Raw genomic sequence first — 21,028 nt, 5'->3', positions numbered from 1 at the left:
ATGATTAGTAACAAAAAGATACATTAAAGAAAGTACAATAAGCTACGGAGCCAGCTCCTGTGGCTCGGACATCTGTTTCGGATGCCTCCTGGTCGCCTCCCTAAGGAGGTGTTCCAGGCATGTCCCATTGGGAGGAGGCCTTGTGGAAGGCCCAGGAAACCCTGGAGGGACTGTGTCCCTGAGCTGGCTTGGTGTGGCCTCGGGGTCCCCCCAGAGCAGCATGAGGAGGCTGTGAATTGGGAAGTCTGGGAATCTTTGCTTAGACTGCTGCCTCTGCGACCCGGCCTCAGATAAGCGGAAGAAAATGGATGGATGGATGGATGGATGGATGGATGGATGGATGGATGGATGGACGGACGGACGGACAAAAAGCTAACAATCAACATCCTGATTCAGTTCTATGGTTTTACCATGGGTGGTTCTAGACAGGGGCCAATTGGGAGCCAGTGCCCTGTAGATCATGTCCTGGCCCCTGTTGTGGCCCCTGTACTAAAGACATAGTACTAAGAGAAATTCTAATGATGATATGCGCTGGAGCAGACAAGGTTTCTGATAGGTCCTTTGGATCTATTTCATTTGTTTTTCTTTAGCAAATTCTGTTTTACCAATTAATTTAAAACAATAAGGTGATAGCTTCCATGATATTGAAATAGGATCCCAGTTTGCATCTGTTATTACAGGCCAGCTGTAATAAACAAAATACATTCTTCCGTAAAAGTTTAAAAAACAATCCACTGGACTTGGTTTCCAAGGTTTGAAGATGTTTTGCTTCCCCTCCAGGAAGCTTTCTCAATTCATTTTTTTGAATTAAGAAAGCTTCCTGGAGGGGAAGAAAACCATCTTCAAACCTTGGAAACCAAGTCAAGTGGATTGTTTTTTAATCTTTTACGGAATGACTATGACCTGGATGACTTAGAATCTTCAACAGCATAAAATACATTCTTAATACCACTATAGCAATTAATAAGAGAAGCATCAGCCATGAGCTTAGATAAATGATCATTGCATATGAGGATCTCTATGACAGCAGGAGTTTTGCTCGTCTGGGTCATAGAAGTGTGTATTAACACAAAGTCAGGTTAGAAGGACATCAGCAATGACCTTAGAGAAGTAACTGTATATTCTCATCAATATGGGGAGGGTTATAACACCATTTTCAATCCATTCAAAGTTCATTATTCCACTGAAAAAAAGGAAAACGTTTCAGGACATTCAGCAAAGTCACCCAAAGGTCTGAATGTGACTGAGGTTAGAAAAACGACCAAAAAAAGCCTCCAACTAGATTTCATGTTTACAGCCATACTTGTTTACAGTCTAAAATAAAAAAAGCGGTATGGCTAATTTAATGGGTTGTTATTTAAAGAATATGGGAGTGTTACTCAAGTTTGCAAGGTTGAACCTGAACGACTCACAGAGCTTTGGACGAAACTGTTTATTTTGGACAGATTGAAGCAAAGTAAAGATGTCTGGTTGTAATAAATACTGCTTTTTGGAAATAAAATAAACTAAGCAAAATATCAGAGCACTTGAACAAGTGCTCAACATGGTGGTGGAAGGGTTATGATTGGGGCTCTGTTTCGCAGCCACAAAAATAATTATGAACTCTTTTTTATTTCTTTTAGATTATTTTTTAGACTCTAGTGGAATTTATTTAGATTTTTTTTTCATTTAAAGTATGCAGATAGGAAATGGAATTAAAGAGAAGCGGAAGACTTGCGGCAAAGGTCACCAGGACGGGACTTGAACCAGTGATGGTTGAACAAGGCCTCCATACGTGGGTTACCTGCTTAACCCCTGCACCACAACCACACCCCAATTAGAAACTCTTTTGACTGAAAGACGAGTTCATGATTGTGGTCTATATGATAATAAGAGAAATAATGCAGTGTTCCAGTCAAAGTAAAGAGCTTAAGGCTGATTTAAACTCACAGCCCAACTGTGTGTGTGTCGTAGTGAACGCAAATGTGCCCCCCCTTTCCACAGACACTCTGCTGCACCTCTCCAAAATTGTAGGTGGCCGCAGACAGTGCAGTGTTTCCCACAGGATTTTAGGAGACTGTGGTGGGAGAGTCTCTGACCCTCGGGGGTTTTGCACATTTTTAAGTGTAGCGTATCCGACTTAAAGGGGAATGCCAGTTTTTTTACATTGGGTCCCTAATTTTACGTCATTACATCATGTTCTACTCACCCTTATGAGTTTTGTGTCATTTGGAGCTGTTCTAAAGATATTCGGTTTTGTTATATCCAAGTAACTCTTCCTATGGGCAACGACTTGAAGGCACAAACTAAACTGTTCATAATTTATAATTTATGGTACGCCAACATTCATAACATGTAGGCAAATCACTGTCCCCCAGACATCCACGGTTATATTTTCTATATTTATATCTTTTAAATACAAAGCGTTGCGTGTATGATGTCATCCGCGCGCACCGGCTACCATTCCTTCATCCTGTCCGCTGAACTACTGCTAGTTTTACTCACATGCCTGGAAGATGTCTAGTGCTACTACCACAGATGATCTCGCTCTCGAAATGGAATTGAACAATTCAGGTTAGCTAGCCGAATGAATAGAAGGGGTAGAGCGTAGCCGCCTGTGGCCCGGGCTGCCTGTCACAACTCCAGTCTGGCGCGTGGATGACATTATACACACTCCACTTTGTTTTAAAAAAAATATAAATTTAATATTATTAATGGGAAACACTGCAGTGCCGCAGACAGGAGGCCTCTGATTGATAAAATCTACATCCACTCTACAGTAAGCTGTTTGCTACCTTACCTGCTTGTTTTGTTTGTATGACCGCCATTGTGGAAAACGACTCTTAAAGTTGGACCAGCTAATGAGTGAGGTACACAAGAATGCTGGGACCCTTTTCCCACCTGGATCCCTGCTCGTTTTTGCCCTCATGTCCCTCAGTTGTTGCACAAACTTGCCCCTGGTTCAGCCGTATCTAAACCCACAGCTAGTTCCTGATTGTCCCTCTTGTCCCTCATGGAATAACAGAGCACAGACCACGCTTTTAATATTGGGTATAAATGAAAAATTTCTGCGACAAGCTCACTGCAACACACTGCTGCGAGAGTATAATCGGCCCTTAAACCTGACTGATACACTGGGCTGGGGCCTAAAAACAAACCAACCTGTGCAAACCTTAACAAACTAAAGTAACATCTGTCAGAAAAAGTGGGTCAAAATGTATCCTCAATGACATGAAAGACAGTGGGAAAGCTCTAAGTGATGTTAAAATAGAATTTTGAAAACTTATCTGCTGTTTTGTAATCTGGACGTTAAATCTTACAACTTTTTCCTGCCTGTTTCAGATTAGATATTATAATGTTCTCATAAGTAAAACCAAAGAGCTAAAGAGGCAGGGCTATCTTTTTAATCATGACTATACCTGGTGGGTGAATCCCATTACTTGTTCTGACCTGTTGCTTTGCAACGACCAAACACAAAAACAGCATCACTCACCGCCACATATTTCTTCTTGCCAAAGAAACACATGCCAATGTTGTTCCAGAGAGGGGGGCTCTCCGGCACGGCACACGCTGCCACTCTATACTTGTTCATGGCCACATCAAAGTCACCGTGGGTTTGCATCATGCTGCCTGCAGCCAGGATGGCCTGGGAATAAAAACAGTGATTAGACATATATTAGAGGAAGATATAAGCTTTGAAACAGAACATGATGAAGGTCTGGCTGGAGCATCTGACCTTCTGATATAAGTGAACCGCTCTAAAAGAAACACGTCTGTGCTGCCTTCAGGGGTTCAGCAGGAAGCTAAGGCTGAACTGAAGAGCAATGTGTCAGAACCAGCATACCTTATAATTGTTGGGGTCAAAAGTGAGGGCATTCCCGAGGTGCTCGAATGCTTTTTGGTACTTCCCAAGCTAAACAGGATAAATATATATATTTAATATACTTTTTTATTTAAAGAGAAAAAAGAAAAACACAGAAAAGACTGCGGACAATTTTACCCACCTGCAGATAAAGGAGACCTAGAGTAGTGAGGAGTTCAGTGTTCTCTGGAGAGAATCTGAAAAGAGAATGGGGCAAACTGAATGACAAATGTCACTTCATCCACATCATGCTTCTTATTACGTTTAATTTCTGCACTTCTCTGAGCAGAGACAATCCTGATTATGCCATCAGCTGTAACTTCAGCTTAATTGTAGCATATTAATTATGACCTCTGCGGCCCAAAGAGAAGATGCTGAGAGGAGGCGCTTTGACTCTAAAATAAGACTCACAGTGGTGAGTCTCATTAAAGGGAGCACAAGTATTGGGGCATTTGATTAATTCATTTGGCCTCAACAGGAGGTAGTCATAATGAGCGCTATTACAGACACTGATATCATTTTCTTATTTACACCACGGCCTAGTGTTTAAAAATTCAACAAACTGGAAATAGGGCAAATTTATAAAGGAGCTGAAAAGGACTTTGGGTAAAAATATGGTGAATATGGAACTTTTGGTGGGAATAAAGGACAAACATCTCCTGCAGAGAGCCCCACAGGCAAAAAATCATGGAATCAGCATACAAAGTTGAAGCTTTTTCAGAAAGAGTTTAAACTATATTACATTGAAATGAAGAATAAAATGGCTGCTAAACTTTGCAACAGTACTTTCAACACTGTAATTCTGTTTCCTCATAACACCATAAAACTTTATTTTCATTTTGCAGCTGTGTTTTTATGTGATGATTCAACCTAAAGCAGCGCAGAACTGAGAGGTGGAAGAAAAAAGTGTATTTATTTATTTTGTGGACGTAAAACTCCAAGGATTGTCCAAAACTGTAGAGAGGAAGAGATAAGACATGTAGTTGGGGTCACATCCTACAGACTCAAGCCAGCTGAAGTCAGACCGAGCAGCGATTTTCAATATTGTCACTGATTTTCAATTGGATTTAAAAGTGAACGTTGACATCATCTTCCAATTAACTCTGACCAGCATCCCCCTGCTGCATAAAGCATCCTCACAGCATGATGCTGCCACCACCATCTCTCACCTGGACAATGGTGTGTTCAGGATCATCTTTCACAATATAACTTTATTCAATAACGCTATCTTAAATACCTGCTTAAGTGGCAGCAATTATTAGCTGATTATCTAAACACCATTTATTAAAGATTTATTTGATAAATTAAGCTTTTTTAAAGCAGCAGAAAATGTTTTGGGAGTGCATTAGGCTTAGACTCAACTGTATTTATCCATGGGATTGCTGCTTCAGGGAAATTCTGGTTCCAGTAGCATATATAAAGTAAAAAGAGTTAAAGCAAGATGCCATTAAAGATAAAAATATAACTGACAATAAAAAAGGAGTGTATATAGTACAAAAAAAGCATTAAAAAAAGTTGTAGTGTCCTGGAATATGTTTCCTTTAGATATAAAAATATCTGCACAGTACAGAGCTAAGGAAAGACTACACAGTAGTTGACTTGGATTATTGCACTGCAAAGATGTGCTGACCTTATAAATAAGTGAAAAATTACACAGGCTGCACCGCCGTTGGCATGCTTTATTGCAAAGTGAGAGAGAAAAATATTGCACGAGTGACAATAGGTAATGTTTTGCATATTATGTCTAACGAGGGGTGTGCTGACCCTTGACCCACTTTTTATCAACTCCTCCTTCCCTAAGTGAGGAGTTGTACAGCTTGATAGTTTTAGGAACAAAGGAGTTCAACAGACAGTTGGTCCTGGATTTGGAGAGGAGCAAACTCCCAATGATCAGGCTCCTCTGAGTGGTGAAGAGTGTGCAGAGGGTGGCTGGCACTGTCCATAATGTCCAGCAGTTTGTTAAGTGACGTTAGGATGTTTAGGTAACATTTTTAATAAAACCATGTTGAGATAAAATTGTTTTTTCCCCAGGGTCTGGATAGACACTAATGTTTTCATGAACCTCTCAAGCTTTAAAAGAAAAGCTGTCATTAGACTGAGATCAAATCACACACAGAATAGGGATGGAACGGTTTATGAAAACCGTCCGAACCGTTCGGTTCGACTGTCTCGGTTCGATTCGCGTGTGTTGCGTTCGGTTCATGCGCTGCTCCTTTTTCTCATAGGCGAAGCGTTTACACTCCAGAGCAGAAGGTGGCGGTACTGCGACCAAAGCCAACCACCAGTAGTAAACTAGAAGAAGAAGAAGCGAAGCAGCATAGCCGGGTGTAGCAGAAAAAAATCAGTTGTTGTGGAGAATTGTGTCGGCATGGCGAGTGGGAAAGAACAGGAGTTGGAAGACGCGCCAGCAGCACTTTATAGATCTGCTGTATGGGACCACTTTGCATTTAGAGTGACCTATGATGACGGCGGAAAGAAAGTTGTGGATAAAAACAGTGTGCAAGCATTGTGCAACACGTTTTGTTTATGCTAACAGCAACACGACCAACATGTCAGGCTAACAATCAACATATAGCTACCGAACCGAAAACCGTGACCACGAAACCGTGAATCGAACCAAACCGTGGATTTTGTGAACCGTTCCACCCCTACATCATTGCATTAAACACCAACATCATTTGCATTAAAAACTATAAAACCCAAATCCCATTTCCCCTCCACTATATTGCGCTATTTTCAGGTTGGTGTTTGACATAAAATACCAATAAAAACTCACTGGGGTTTGCAATTTTCCAAAAGTTCAGTGCATGAAAACAGTATTATCATTTCCTCTGTTTGCCCACTCAGTGGTGTTTACCAGAATGTTTAAACCCCACTTACTCCACTGCTCTCTTGTACACCTCAATAGCCTTGTCAGTTTCTTCAGCCAGCAGATGAACCTTTCCGAGCATCGTGAAGGTCTTGTCATGTTTATTTATCTGGAGAGCTGTGTTTAGATGTTCCTCAGCCTGACAGAAACAGAGCATTCAAATGAATAAAACGTCTAAGAGACAACAACTGCAATCTGTGCTCTGCGATGTTGGGAAAACTCACATTTTTGAAATCTTTGATGAAGTAATAACACACACCCAGGTTGTGACTGATCTCCTAGGGTGAGATAATTTTTAATTATTTTTAATTTGCAAATAAAAATTGTATTTAAACGGTTTTGTTAAAACTTAATGCTGGAGTGTTAGAGAGCATGCAAAATGTAACTCAACCTTTGAAAAAGTTGCTTTTTAGCAAAGAGTTGAGAAAAACAAAGTTCACTCAGAGTTCTTTCCGCTTTAGATGTGAGGAAAACTTCATGCTTTGTTTTCAGAGTCAAAGCCACCAGGAAACAGAACTTCTTTGATTTCAAATTTTCACAGAAAGAAACTCTATCCTGAGATGTGTGTATGTGTGTCCCAGTTTATGCTATCTATGTAGGACCCTTTCTAGTATATTTTCTAACCTTCTGGAGACCAAGAAAAGCTAAAATGTCTCCTCCTAATGCGGCAGACCCCCATTTTTAATAATAGAAGCTTAACTGTGACTTTTTCGCTGACTGTGACGAGCCGGATGTGCTCTCTTCATCCTCTGACATGGGAGCTGGCTTGGAGCTTGTCTGCCTGGCTGTGTGTCTCCAGGACGGGGACGCCTGTTGGGCTGATTTACAGTTGCCTTTGGTATCTCTGCTTCTGTCTGCTTGAAGCCCAGTCGGCCTCAGCAGATGGCTGCTCACACTGAGCCTGGTTCTGCTGGAGTTTTCTTCCTGTTAAAAGGGAGTTTTTCCTCTCCACTGTCACTACAAGCATGCTTAGTGTAAAGGATTGCCATCGAGTCGAAGCAATCAACTGGTTTTCCGTAAATAGAAAACTTTGAAGCAATTTGACTGTATGATCTGGTGAACTGTAAAGTGCCTTGAGATGACATGTGTTGTGAATTGGCGCTATATAAATAAACTGAATTGAATATAGAGGTATGGTGTGACTTTTAGATTAAAGTTAGGGTTAGCAATATACTGGAAATGCAGTAGCTATCATAAATATCAAGCAATGCTAAGTGCTAATATGTTGTGTGTTTTTTACCCAATCTTTCTCGTTAAGTTTTGCAGCTTCATGATAGAACTCAATAGCTGCTTTGTGTTTTCCAAGAAGAAATCTAGGAAACAGAATAAAACAAGAATAATTATAAGAAGCCATCCAGATATCTAAGATCATATTTAGCAATTTCTTCTAAAAAGAGAAAAGCTTCTACAAGTAGGTGAAATTAGCCTGATGCCCTTCACCTGCCTGCAGTTTTACAATAATTACTAGGAAGCCCTCCTGCGTCCATCTTGATGGTTAGTGAGGGAGGCTTCATGCACTCATACAGGTTCAGTGTGGCAAGCTTACAGTGATCGGGCCACTTGCTTAAGGTTATCAGAGCTGCTGGGATTAAGGATGGCACAGCTCTGAAACAGCTCCAGGGACTCCTGGATCTTCCCCTCAAGACGTAAGATTAGTGCTGGATAACAAGAAAGATGTAGAAAAAAAAGAAAATAAGAGGATCTTTATCTATGTGAAAAAAATCAAAGGCACAGCACGGCATCCAAAGAGAAGATTTGAGGAAATTAGACATTAGACCACCAACTGTGGAGCTTAGGAGTCGACTGCAGCAGAGCTTCTTTATTCACTGCACCCTTCAGCTAACATCAAAAACAACGTGTGAAGGAAGAGAATGTCTCACCTTGAACATAAATGGCATATTCACACATTCCATTGCTTTCCTGCAGTTGCTCCTTAATGATCACCTACGAAAATAGAGATGGACAGCTGTTCAAACTGAAGAGCTACATTGGAAAAACAATCTAGAGACAAGTATAAATGTATTAAATGTATTAAATTAAGTGTATTTGCCCTTAATTTGAGTAGGTAAATGATAGTTTGCCAATGGAATGAGTACTTTTATTCTAAAAATAAGATAATTAGATAACATGTACTTAAAATAAGACAATGCAGTTGTGTTTTCTTATTTTAAGTGTGAATTGTCGTGTTCCATTGGCAAAATGTCTCTTTTACCTCCTAAATCCAAGAAAAAATGCACTTATTTTAATAAAATATGAATTGTCTAGATTACCATTTTGTTCCAGTGAAAAAGGCTTAGGAGACTTATTGAAGCTATGGTTCTATCAGATTATAAGATATCATTTTAAATCAGTAAAGCAATCAGTGTTGCATCAACTAATGTCCACAGTAGCTTATTTGCCTTTGTCAAAATTATTGAATTGAGTAAAAATATTCCAAACGGGTTCGAATTTATTTTCTCCTAAAAGCTGCAGTCAGCTTTCAGATCAGCAGTTTCTAATTGCTTTCTTAAATGCTTCAAACCTCGCTCTGTGACCTGTGTCAGCTGTGGTTTTCTACTGCAGCGAAGAAGCCTAATTATAATATTGGCATGTAATAGACAAACCATTGATACTTGGCATGAACTGTCCTCTAAATGCTGCATTCCAAACAGACTTTATAATATAGATATTGTACACAGATATTGATTTTGAGATCATTAATTATTTGCAATGTGCTGTGCAGCACTATTGGGATCCCCTTTCACTATTTTAAATGGGTAATAAGTCCCCTCCAACCTGCATTAGTTAGTATGAAATCATGATGCAACATTAGGAACCAGAGGAGCCTCACAAGTCTGTGTCAAACTTAATCAAAAGCATTTATTTTTTGGTTTTCTCATCAACGTAATTTCTTCTGTCTGAATACAAGTTCAACATTTCCTTCTTATATACTAAGCACTGAGCAATCGAGCTCCGTTTTAACTTAGAAAACTGTTTTGCTTACAGGGAATTTGCTTTCAGACAGCAGATTTTCTTGTGGTTGATAAAGAAGCAACAACAGAAGGGGAGGGAGAGCTTTCAATTATCGGAGGCTTAGGTTTTCCTGAGATATCCCTTTAGGTGTGAGGCTGTTTTCCTTGGTTGTTTGGTTTTCCTCAGTCTCACACATTTGATCTCTTTAGCCTTAATGCCAACAGCATAGCCTTGATTTAAAAAAAAAAAGATGCTGGGTTTAAATCCTGGCCGGGGGCCTTCTGCATATAGTGTGCTGAGCTCTCACAGGTTAATCCAGCTTCCTTTAATAAAACCAAAAAATTAGCATTTTAGGCTAACTGGGCCCAACTAGTTAGCTTCAGGTTTCAGTGTCTGTTCATGGCTGTTTGTCGTAGATTTTTTGTGTTGCCCTGAGATGGATTCAGCAGATAAATGTGAAAGCAGCCTCAATTTTCCATTTTTGGAGTAAAACAATAAAAATAAACTGAAAGAAGCTTGTTTTATTAAAGATTAGGTTTAGTGAAGTGCCTTGGGATTCTATGGCAATGAAATAAAAGAGAAAAACTCCATCTTTGAAGCGTACATAGTTTTGTGGCTGACTTTGAAGTATAACCTGCCTGAGAAGTTATTTATAGACTTAAAACAACCTGAATATCCTAACAGTGCGCCTTTACATTGTGAATCGTTTTCACAGCCAGAATAAAAGCTTCACCGCAGGAAATAAGATTAAAACTCTTGGCTGGATTTGGAGTTTCTAAAGATTAAAAGACTGCTTAAGAAATGGACCCGTTACCTCCTGACTGAGCTGCAGAGTAAAGACAGCATGTCTCAAACATACAGGCACCTACGCTGAAAAAAACTATCTAGAAATAAGTAAAAATTACTTAAGTGTAGTATTTACTCTAAATTTGAGTAGGTAAATGAGATAGTTTGCTAGTGGAATGAGTATTTTTACTCTTAATATAAGATAATTAGATAATATGGACTTGAAATAAGACAATATTCTTATTTTAAATGTAAATTGTCTTGTTCCATGTAAAAATGTCTCTTTTACCTCCTCAATCTAAGAATAAATGCACTTATTTTAAGAAAAAATGGCTTATCTAGATTTCCATTTTTTTCAGTGTATATGCAGTTTAGACCAGATTGATGTAGGAATAAAGCAATTGCTGCAGGAAATAAGTAGTGGGAAACAGAAATGTGTATTTACCATGCAATTATGTTCATTTTCATTGTATTTGGATGTGATCTGATTGACAGTAAACACATGTTGGTCCCGACTGAAAAAGCCACAGGGAAATAACAAAAAATATATATATATTTACCTTACAGGTCTCATAATCTTTGCGCAGATAGTGCTGGTGGATCAGCCAGTTCCTTCTCTCCACAATAGGAAGCTCTGGAGCTGGGTGGGAAAAACAAACAAGAAAAACAACTAATTGAAAAGAAACTGGAGATATTTTAGTCTCCTGACATTTTTCTGCTCAGGTGATGTCTCGTTTTGTCAAAAGATGAAAGATTCACTTTGCATGCGCCCTCCTTTGGCAGTCATTAAAAAGTGTGTGATCTGACAGTGAGCACAGATGTTCTACTGCAACCTCAATCCACAAGCTTGGATTTGCTTCAATTTACCTGACACACTGGAAATATTTGCTTGTTAGCTAGATTTCACTTCAGAACAGATGGCTCAGACTGTAAATGGTTACGTCTGCGTATGTATCCAGTCCTTCATATATACATAGATACACACACACATATATAGACTTCGACAAGTGTTCAAATTATCTAGGAAGAGCCCTACTTCTGCAGACTCTTGCACGTCTTTGATGCGACACTTAACCAAGCTGTTAAGACTTGAACCAACCCAGGGCTAAACTTTAATCAATTCACCAGCCGGGCTGTAAATGTCACCTTGCAAGCAAGTTTTACCTAAAAACACTTGCTTTAGTCCCCCTCCTCCTCCTCCATCTTTCTTTTTAACATCTTGTCAGGTTGAGATATTCTTCTTGTTGCCAGGGTAACACTGTCTCTGGGAAGCCAGGTGCTTGTGACAGAGAACGGAGAGTGTGCGGAGATTGAATGAAAGTGGGAGGCTGAGGGAATGAGCGGCACAATGTAGGGCTTTAGAAAAGGGTTAAGGAACCTCAAGAACCAAAACACAAAGCTCAGAGTTCTCCTCCCAGCAAAGAGCATTTCATTTTACAAGGAACGGAAAATGTAATTCCAGCCGAAGCAAGTTTGATTCCTGTAATCCTGTTATCTCGTACCAACCTTTCCTCGCGGAGCTAAAAATAAATTCAATGCAATGTAGAATAAAGTGAGCTTTGAGTCTGTCAGTGACATTTTAGAGAAGGAGGGGTGTCATTAAAGTACAGAGAGTGTGAATCACACCCAAGAACCTCTGTTTACATCTGCTAGTGCTTCAAGCTAAACACCGATGACCTGCTGAAGGAACAGGATTGTTTCTAAATGCTTCACGGAAATCCTCTCTGCTGGTGAGCATAAAACTGGACGGGTTTCACGCATTCACCATATCAAGATTCGCTATAGTCTCATTTGCTGAGACCTGATCTGCTTTCTTCCTGCTGAGGGAGCAACACTAGAAAAAATAGAAAGCTAAATAAGTTATTTTTTCTTGAAATAAGTGCATTTATTCTTGAATTGAGGAGGAAAATGAGACACTTTGCCAATGGAACATGACTATTTCCATTTAGACTAAGAAAAAACAATTACATTTTCCTTTTTTAAGTGCATATTATCTAATTATCTTATTTTAACAGTAAAAATACTAATTCCATTGGCAGATCTTCCCATTTACCTACTCAAACTAAAGGCAAATAAACTTAATTTAAGAAATGTTGACTTATTTCTAATTTGTTTTTGCAGTGCACATTCAAAATAAGAAAAAAATAATTGCATTATCTTATTTTGAGCCCATATTATCTACTAACCTTATTCTAATAGTAAAAAGTACTCATTCCATTGGCAGATTATCTTATTTACCTATTCAAATTACGGGTTAATACACTTAATTTAAGAAATGTTGACTTATTTCTAGATCGTTTTTGCAGTGAATAGAATTGTGGCCTCCTCCTGTGATGCTCCTGTGTCTGAATTCAAAACGGCAAGTCAGATTTGGAGAAGAGAGGCTCCGGAATATCTGACACACAACTACAGGGGGATACAAGAAAAGCCCAGCATGTGGTGTTCCATGTATAGCTGTGCGGAGGGGAGAAAAAAAAAACCCAAAAAACTTTATCCCAAACATAAAAGAATTACGGCATTGTTGTATTGGATCTGGTTAATGCTAAGACAGCTTTGCCTAGCTTGTGTTTCAGCCATGTCTTAGAGTCTCAACCAACATTACACCATGTGTTAAATGGGGATAAGAGCAAAAGTAGAGGCATGCTGAGATCAAAGGACACATGGGGAGATTATAGGAAGAGAAAAAAACTTGATAATTATTTGGAAAGTTTTACCCTAGAAAACTTCAAAAAATCCCCTCATCATGTTGAGTCATTTCATCTAATCTTACGTTGCTGATACATGCTGCAACAGAAACAGTCATGTTTGCACCTTCAGGGCTTTAACCAGGAAAGATGCTGAGCTGCACTGCAGATAACCTAATAATAGACCATAAAGCTCTTGTTGTGCACAGCATAATTAACTTTGTGCCTGCATTAAATTATTCTAATCGCATTTCATGATAGTAATTATAGAATAACCTTCGGTATCCATGGACACATTAAAATGGGCTTTGTTGTTTTTTTTTTTAATTCTTTTTAGGATTTAGATTTTTGACTAATTACTGAAGGTAATAATTACCCAAACTCAAAAGCTTAATTTAAGTGTAATCAGAAGATTGTGTAATAAATAAGGGCCCAATTAAATATTTTAATGATTACCGTACACTGAATTAGTATATGAAACCTTCTGTTTTAAAATGGTTTTATTGCAAACTAAAGTTATCACTGTTTTATTTTAAATGGTGAAAAAGCACTAATAATCACATCCCTATACATCTATGGCTGCTCCATATTTACTCAGTCATCCGACTTAAAACTGGACCAGCTGCAGCATCTGCTGGTCAAAATTAGAAAGACTTGAAACTCACTGGGGCTCACTATATACACTGGGAGTGGTTAAATGTTCCAATTTGCACTTTTGGGAACATTAAGTCCCATATCACTGCTCATTCACTCCCTGGACTCTTAAAAAGGTCCAACGTCTGAGTATGTTGGACAACAAAAACAAAATGTCCATCTGACGGAGTTGATGTAAACTCAGACAGAGGTGACAGAACTGACTGTGGTGATGAACTTTGCAGTAAAAGATTTCAATCTAAATGGAGAAAATACATGAAAAGCCAAATAGTTATTATTGAATAATAATGATTTTAATGTATTTTCCATTAAAATTAATAAAATATTATTGTCAAAAGTAAAAAAGATCATATTCATATTCAATTTCAAGCAAACAGAAACATATTTTAAAATAATTCTTTGATGCATGTGAAGTAATGCCATTTATGTAAAATACAACAAAAATTGTTAATTGTCCACTTTGGTAAGATCTAGTAAGATTTGAAAAAATACTTCCTATACACAAATATGGAGCAATTATTTTTTTATTTAATTTAATTTAAATGTAGAAAATTGTCAGTTGTGGTGTTGACAGAATATGGTTGTAAAACCTAGGAAAAAAGGGACGAAAAAAAAAACAATAATATAAGTTTAGCAGAACTGGCGAGACCTAATAGTAAAAGAAAGAAGAATGAAGTGGTTATGAGGTCCTCAGGGGTTTAGTTGATCCACATAATGCTGGATTTAATTTTTTTTTTACGTTATTCATATATATCTAGTCATAGAATTAAATATGTCTATGCATTTTACAGTTTTAAGAAAACTGAGGACAGAACTTCAAGTGAGATGAAAAATACATAAAAATGTTTTTTTATTTGCATTTATACAATTTTCCATTTAGATTCTTATAATGAGTAGTTTTGTAATTGTATTATAAATTGTCTTAGTTGCTTCATACTGTTGTCTTAAGTTCTGCTCCAGGAATAGGGCCTTTATAGACACCATCTGCTTACTACATTATTTAAATCACAAATCTTAATCAAACACAGTGAAAGCTATGCTAATATTGCCCAGGTTAGTTACTCAGTTATTTAAATAAATTACATTTTTTTGAATTTTCTATTTATATCCTAAACTTTATTAAGCCGAAAAGTTCTGATCCTCATTTTAAGAACCAAAGACAATCTGAAGGAGGACTAATGACTTTGGAGGCCACTGGAGTACGATGACTGCCATGATCTGAGCTGAGTGACGTCTTAACCAGGAGGAAGAAGACATCAAAGGATGAGAAAAAACTGCTTCTTTAAAGAGATGGACAGCTCAGTAATAACACTGTAGTGTTTTTAACAACACCCAACTGATGTGTGGCCTTTCTACTGTAGTTTGACTTTTTGTGAATTTCTACAAGTGTTTCTTGGATTTGATGCTGCCCGTCTTTCATCTCAAACCAGTCTTCCCATGGCTTCAACGAGACATTTTCCACTTCAGACCAGCAGCTTCCCAGACACTTTCACCTTCTCAGGCATTTGTCTTTAAACTCAAGAGGTGATTGAACATGAAAACCCAAGGAAATCAGCATTTTCTAAAATACTCCATGTCCAATTCACCCACTCACTTCAATCTCTATTCTGATGACCAGTTTGATTTTCAACAACTCATCTTCAGGACTGCTAGGTGCAAGAACATACCAAGATGTGATTTCCAATCGATCAGAGGTACATAATATGTGATTTCATATGTATTCGTTAATGATTAGGGCTGAGACAATTAATCGGATTAATCATTTATTGAAATAAATGTAAACTAATTCAGTAACCGATTAATTGTTAAATTATAGAGACTGTAAAACATGCCTTTAGCTGACAGAATGACCAACTTAGAGCAGCAATTATGTCAAAATTGTAAAAAATATATGAACATTTTGCATTTAAGATAAAAAACAATTTTCGTCTGTCAATATGCTCTATCCAGAACTCCTCTAGATGAAACGTTTTAGTTTCAACTGGTTTAATTTTGTAAAAAATCTCATTTAAGGAACCTTTGACTATCTGATTATTAATTGATCAATTGAAAAAATAACTGACAAGTTAATCGCTTTGCAAAATAATCAATAGTTGCAATCCTATTAATGATAAATATAAAATGTGTAGAATAAGCTTTGTTTACATATGTTCCTAAAGATATCTAAAAATCACCATGGGACTGCTCTCAACATCAGATGCAGGGAAAACACTATAATGAAGTAAGCAGTTAACAGCTTTAAATATAACATAAACAAATGAAGATTGCTAAGCCAAACTCTATGGAACAACTCAAAATGACATGATTGATACAAGATGAGCAATTTACAATACTGAAGAAATAAAGACGATAAAAAACTAATATATTTGCAGAAACTCTCCTCATGCAGTAATATATCCAACATGGCTCCGAAGCTCAGTGCACAGAAGACAAACCAAAGAGCGAGGGGGACCTCTGCAGGCTTATCAGGTGCTAGCAGTTTTAAACAGACACAGTATGGACGGCAAAACAAAAGGGACACAAATGCAGTGTGGTGGTACCTTTAGGTGCACGGCGCTTCTTGGCTTCAGTAGGAACAGGATTCTGCTATAAATAAAACAAAAACAGGTGAATATAAACTACGATAGGATCACGGGAAGGCCTATTCAAACTTTCATGAAGTAATGAATCAGATCCAACTAAAGGAATCAAAGGAACAATACATCTTATTTATTAAACTCAATGTTAATCAGCAGATCAGGTTTATGATTAATGCATAACATGAGAAAAGTAATCTTCACCTCCCCTGATTTATTTGATATTTTTATCTTCTGAGAGGATGATAAAAAAAAGTCGACCTCACCAAAGATTTGCAGTAATACCTAGAGTTTTCTTTCTGTTCTTAGATTCTTCTCTAACCTTTTTAAAAAGAAATTTATTTTCATTATCTATCCCCAGTTCAATTCAACTTTAGTTCAGTTTATAGCACCATTTCACAATATGTCATCTCAAGGCACTTTACAGAGAAAAAACAGTAAGATAGGTTAAAAGTTTCTGTCAAGGAAAACCAGTTAATTGCATCCAGTCAGACTTGCAAGTTATGCTTCACCTGGATGAGCTTGCAGCAATGATTTTCCCTTGAATGTTGTCATTGACTCTTCTGCAATTCCTCTCACTAAGCATGCACGCAGCGACAGTAGGGTGGAAAGCTCCCTTTTAACAGGGAAAAAAAACCCCAACAGAACCAGGCTCAGTGTGGGTGGCCTTCTGTCGGGATCAACTTGGGATCCCAGAGATGCTAGTTTTGTTTTTAAAGCTTTATTCTAACTTCTAGATTTCTATGTTTAAGCAACCTGGTGTGAGAAAAACACCCTCAATATAAGGTTGATCTTTTCAAAAGATTTCAAAACATTTCTCTGACTCTTAAAAAAAGGTCTATTAATATATCATTATGAGTTTATAAAGTAAGCATTGGAAGACTAAATCCACTGCACTGGGGGAGGCCAACATGCCACAATAGATCACAAAAAATTAAGTATAAATAAGCTAAATACATGTATTACGTGATAAAAAAAAACCTTATCAGACACTTTTGTGTCTTTAATCTATGTAAACTAGTGTTGCGCCGATGCCTTTTTTTGGCCCCGATACCGATGCAGTATCGGCCAATACCATACCGATACAATCTGTTTGAAATAGATGTGTGTATATATATGAAGAACTGCATACTACTTGGATGCAAAATATTTACCATCATGGCTTTGTCTGCTGCCTACCTTTGTGAAGCATGAGAAAGACTAAAGGGCAGATTAGACTTCTGCAATTGCACACATCAAATGTCGCTTGGTTCTGGTTGCTAACCAGTTTTGCTGGTATGCTTCTGCACCGTCGGTCTGGAATTTCAAGGGACGCACAGCAGTTTCCCGCCAATGCACAAGGGGGAGCCTATTAGAGAACTCGCGAGAAGTTCTGCGGATGGTCACGAGAACTTTGGCGGCGCCAGCGGGAGTCATCAAAACAACAATGGTGCGTCTGCAAGATATCATGGCCATGGAGATTGATCTAGAGTTGCTAGACATCGAAGAGGAACAGGTTCTGTTAATGGAGTTGACAAAAAGACGATTAACCTTTCGTCATAGTTGTCCATTGTTGTTGTTCCTCGGTGTTTAAAAATGGCACACCTGGCACCGAATCGAGAAGAAAGACCAAACAGACAGTCTGAAAGGCATACCAGGGACCAATCACTGTTGCTTTTTGTCTGCGCACTTCCACTTAAGGTCTGCGCGGGTTTGCGATCGTCCGACGTGTAGTCAGGATTATTTCTTTAAGGTGCGCGACAACGTTGCAGAACCTCTACGTGTGTGTGGGGGGGGGGATTCGTTCGTGCACAGAGACAGATTTGACGGCTGCAGAGGCTATGCATCAGAAGCATTATTTGGCCTTAAAACAAAGCGAATCCAGTAGAACTTTTGAATAAACTTTTGGCCGATACTGACACCACCATTTTAGTGCAGTATCAGGGCCCAGTCCGATACTGGTATTGGTATCAGTGCAACACTAATGTAAACAACCCGTTTATAACTATAATAAATATTAAAACCAGTTCAATATATTCAGCATTAGGGTGCAAAACTCCCCCAAATCCAATCAAATGTTTTGGAGGATTTGTAGAAACACAGCATGATGACTGAAGAAAAAAATAATAGAAAAACTATTGATTACCCAACAACTGATTTATTGCAGTGAAATTAATAAAATGAAAACATTTCTATAAATTAATGTTGTATAGAACATGCTTTATATTTAGTTTGTAAGGTTTGGGATAAAATGAGCTGCCAGTGGAAAGCTGTAATCTGACAGTAAAGCAGTTATTAATGTTGTCATTAAGATGTAATCTTTATTAGATAGAATGAAGGATAACCAGGCCAAGAAAGTGCCCGCACATATCAAACACGCATGCGCAATCCAATTATTTAAAGTCATTATTTTTAAAGCTCACGAAACGTTTTGAACGCAATGGTGGAGGTTCTTGAAAGCACGTCATTATGCCTTATTTTCTATAACGCCTGTTAAACACAGACAGTTATATTAAACGACGCGCACTTTGCTTTAGTTTCTGAAAAACACTCTTTAGGTTGGAGCTCTTTAATGAGATGAATGGAAAGGATTTGAAAGTTACAGCTTTGCCTTCCTCCAAGCTCCGACTTATGTTAGCAGCCCCGCTAACAAACAAGCGTTTAAACAGACGCCATGACAGTCAGTTCTTATATAAAAATGCTGTTTTATTAAAGACGCGTCTCCCCATCAAACTGCTTCAGTGACATTGTTCACCCAGCAAAAAGGAAACTGTTTATTGTAGGCACTCACCAGCGTTGCATTCTCTTCGTCCGCCATCTTGAGACGAGCATAAGCCGTTGCTATGGTTACGAATGTACGTTAAGGGGGGCCGTGCGTGATGACGTCTGTAACTGTGAATGACGCTTATAAAATTATTCATAATGTTTATCCTGTTAAAACTTTTTGATAAAAAGATATAAATGGTATTTGGACTTAATGTGTACTTTTTGTAAAAATAATTGGATTTAATTATACCAAAATATTCTGGAGAGATATGTCAATTTTTTTTTTCATCAAAAAAATCTTAACATTACTTTAACAGATAAGGATATTTTGTTTGGAATGGAGAAATGTGAACTTGTCAAAACATAATTTTTATATAATTCTTTATTATTATTTATGGTAAATATTATATTCACACCTCTAAATATTTACAACAAAAACCTAATTTATACATTTTCTATATAGAATTCTTAAAATTTAGTTCAAATGCTAAAGCCATGCAAATTATAACTTCCCTTAAAGAAGTATCGAGCATAGATTAGGTTTGATTTTGACATTTTAAATGGTAAATGGCCTGTACTTATATAGTGCCTTTTTTTAAGTCAGAACACTTGACCAAAGCGCTTACACTACATTCATTCACCCATTTACGCACACACTCACACACTGATGGTGGCAAGCTACATTGTAGCCACAGCTGCCCTGGGGCTCACTGACAGAAGCGGGGCTGCCGTACACTGGCGCCACCGGGCCCTCTGACCACCATCAGTAGACAATGCAGGTGAAGTGTCTTGCCCAAGGACACGACGACAATGAAACCGTCAACCCTTCGATCTCAGGGCAAACTACATCCAACGCCACTGTCGCCCATTAAACTATTAAAATAATAGTTCTGTTCTGTAAAGCCCTTTGTTGTCGTATAGTTTTGTAATTACTAATGTTCTATATTGTTCATGTATGTTCTTAAAAAAAAAACTGAGGGGAGAAAAAAAGGGTATTTTTCTGTATACTATATTAGTCTCAGCACTTGAATGGGCAAATGAGTCTTAATCTAGTAAATATACGTTTTTTATTAAGGGATTTAAGTATAATGTAATTGACTTTTTAAATAACCCTTGTGGAAAACTAACAGGGGGATAAGAATAAATACATTCTGGGCTAGTGAACATACAAAATATGTTTTTTTTTTTTTTTTTTTAGAGGTCAAATCCCACAAAGTTTAAAAATCTGGTTGAATAAAACACTGATTTGAAAAGTTTCTGACTGCAACCTTCTGACTTTTTAGTCAGAAGGTTGCAGTCAGAAACTATAAACAGTGTTTTCAAGGAGGTGGGAGGCTATCATTTTTACCGAAGTTATCTTCAAATTTGCTGTGAGAACATCGATCTAAACCTTTTTTTCTATTCCTATCTGCAGAGTGAGACTTTAGAAGAGTCAGCATGCAGAAATGCAGGGATGTTCCAACATCACCTAGTTTAAAAAACACAATTCATTAAAACAGCATTCAGTTAACCCTTAAACTGCCTGTCAACCTCCATTTGGAGGACCTAACCTACTCATAGGAAATGTTTTATTCTGTTTCACAATGCTGGTGAAGATTCTCAGTCATCAAGGTCATAGTCATTCCCAAAATTTTTTTTTTTTAAACAATCCACTGGACCGTGTTTCCAAGTTTGAAGACATTTCACTTCCCATCCAGGAAGCTTTTTCAATTCAAAATGTCAGGAATAGCGTTGAGTTGGAGGTTTTATACAGCAGTCCATCAAAATCTTGTTTTGTTTTTTTTTGAAAACATGCAAATTAAAATGGACAAACATGTCCACCCCATTGGAATGGGGGTCGTTTGGCTTCTTTTGTTAGCCTGCAAAGCCCTATACCTGTCTATGTCTCTGAAAGGGGGGTCATTTAAGAGAATTGTTGGCC

The 21,028-nt window shown here is 37.9% G+C and overlaps 1 protein-coding gene across 3 annotated transcripts in view; it reads right to left on the bottom strand.

The window, feature by feature from the left end:
- bbs4 (Bardet-Biedl syndrome 4) overlaps positions 1 to 19,173 on the bottom strand; it is a 24,437-nt gene extending 5,264 nt beyond the window's left edge. The window contains exons 1-11 of one of the 3 annotated variants that reach the window (XM_015377525.1): positions 19,133 to 19,173; positions 16,327 to 16,372; positions 11,009 to 11,088; positions 8,591 to 8,654; positions 8,257 to 8,368; positions 7,951 to 8,023; positions 6,935 to 6,988; positions 6,722 to 6,849; positions 3,984 to 4,038; positions 3,824 to 3,892; positions 3,473 to 3,625 (exon numbers count right to left, since the gene is read on the bottom strand). In XM_015377525.1, the coding sequence (XP_015233011.1) occupies positions 3,473 to 3,625; positions 3,824 to 3,892; positions 3,984 to 4,038; positions 6,722 to 6,849; positions 6,935 to 6,988; positions 7,951 to 8,023; positions 8,257 to 8,368; positions 8,591 to 8,654; positions 11,009 to 11,088; positions 16,327 to 16,372; positions 19,133 to 19,159 (861 nt within the window). In that variant the 5' untranslated portion in view covers positions 19,160 to 19,173. The remainder of the gene's footprint in view (positions 1 to 3,472; positions 3,626 to 3,823; positions 3,893 to 3,983; positions 4,039 to 6,721; positions 6,850 to 6,934; positions 6,989 to 7,950; positions 8,024 to 8,256; positions 8,369 to 8,590; positions 8,655 to 11,008; positions 11,089 to 16,326; positions 16,373 to 19,132) is intronic. The other 2 variants (XM_015377526.1, XM_015377527.1) reach the window with 2 other exon arrangements.
- Between the last annotated feature and the right edge of the window lie 1,855 nt (positions 19,174 to 21,028).

Source organism: Cyprinodon variegatus, unplaced genomic scaffold, assembly GCF_000732505.1.
Source record: "Cyprinodon variegatus isolate N-32 unplaced genomic scaffold, C_variegatus-1.0 Scaffold156, whole genome shotgun sequence".
Classification (NCBI taxonomy): domain Eukaryota; kingdom Metazoa; phylum Chordata; class Actinopteri; order Cyprinodontiformes; family Cyprinodontidae; genus Cyprinodon; species Cyprinodon variegatus.
This window is presented reverse-complemented; position numbering and strand designations above follow the sequence as displayed.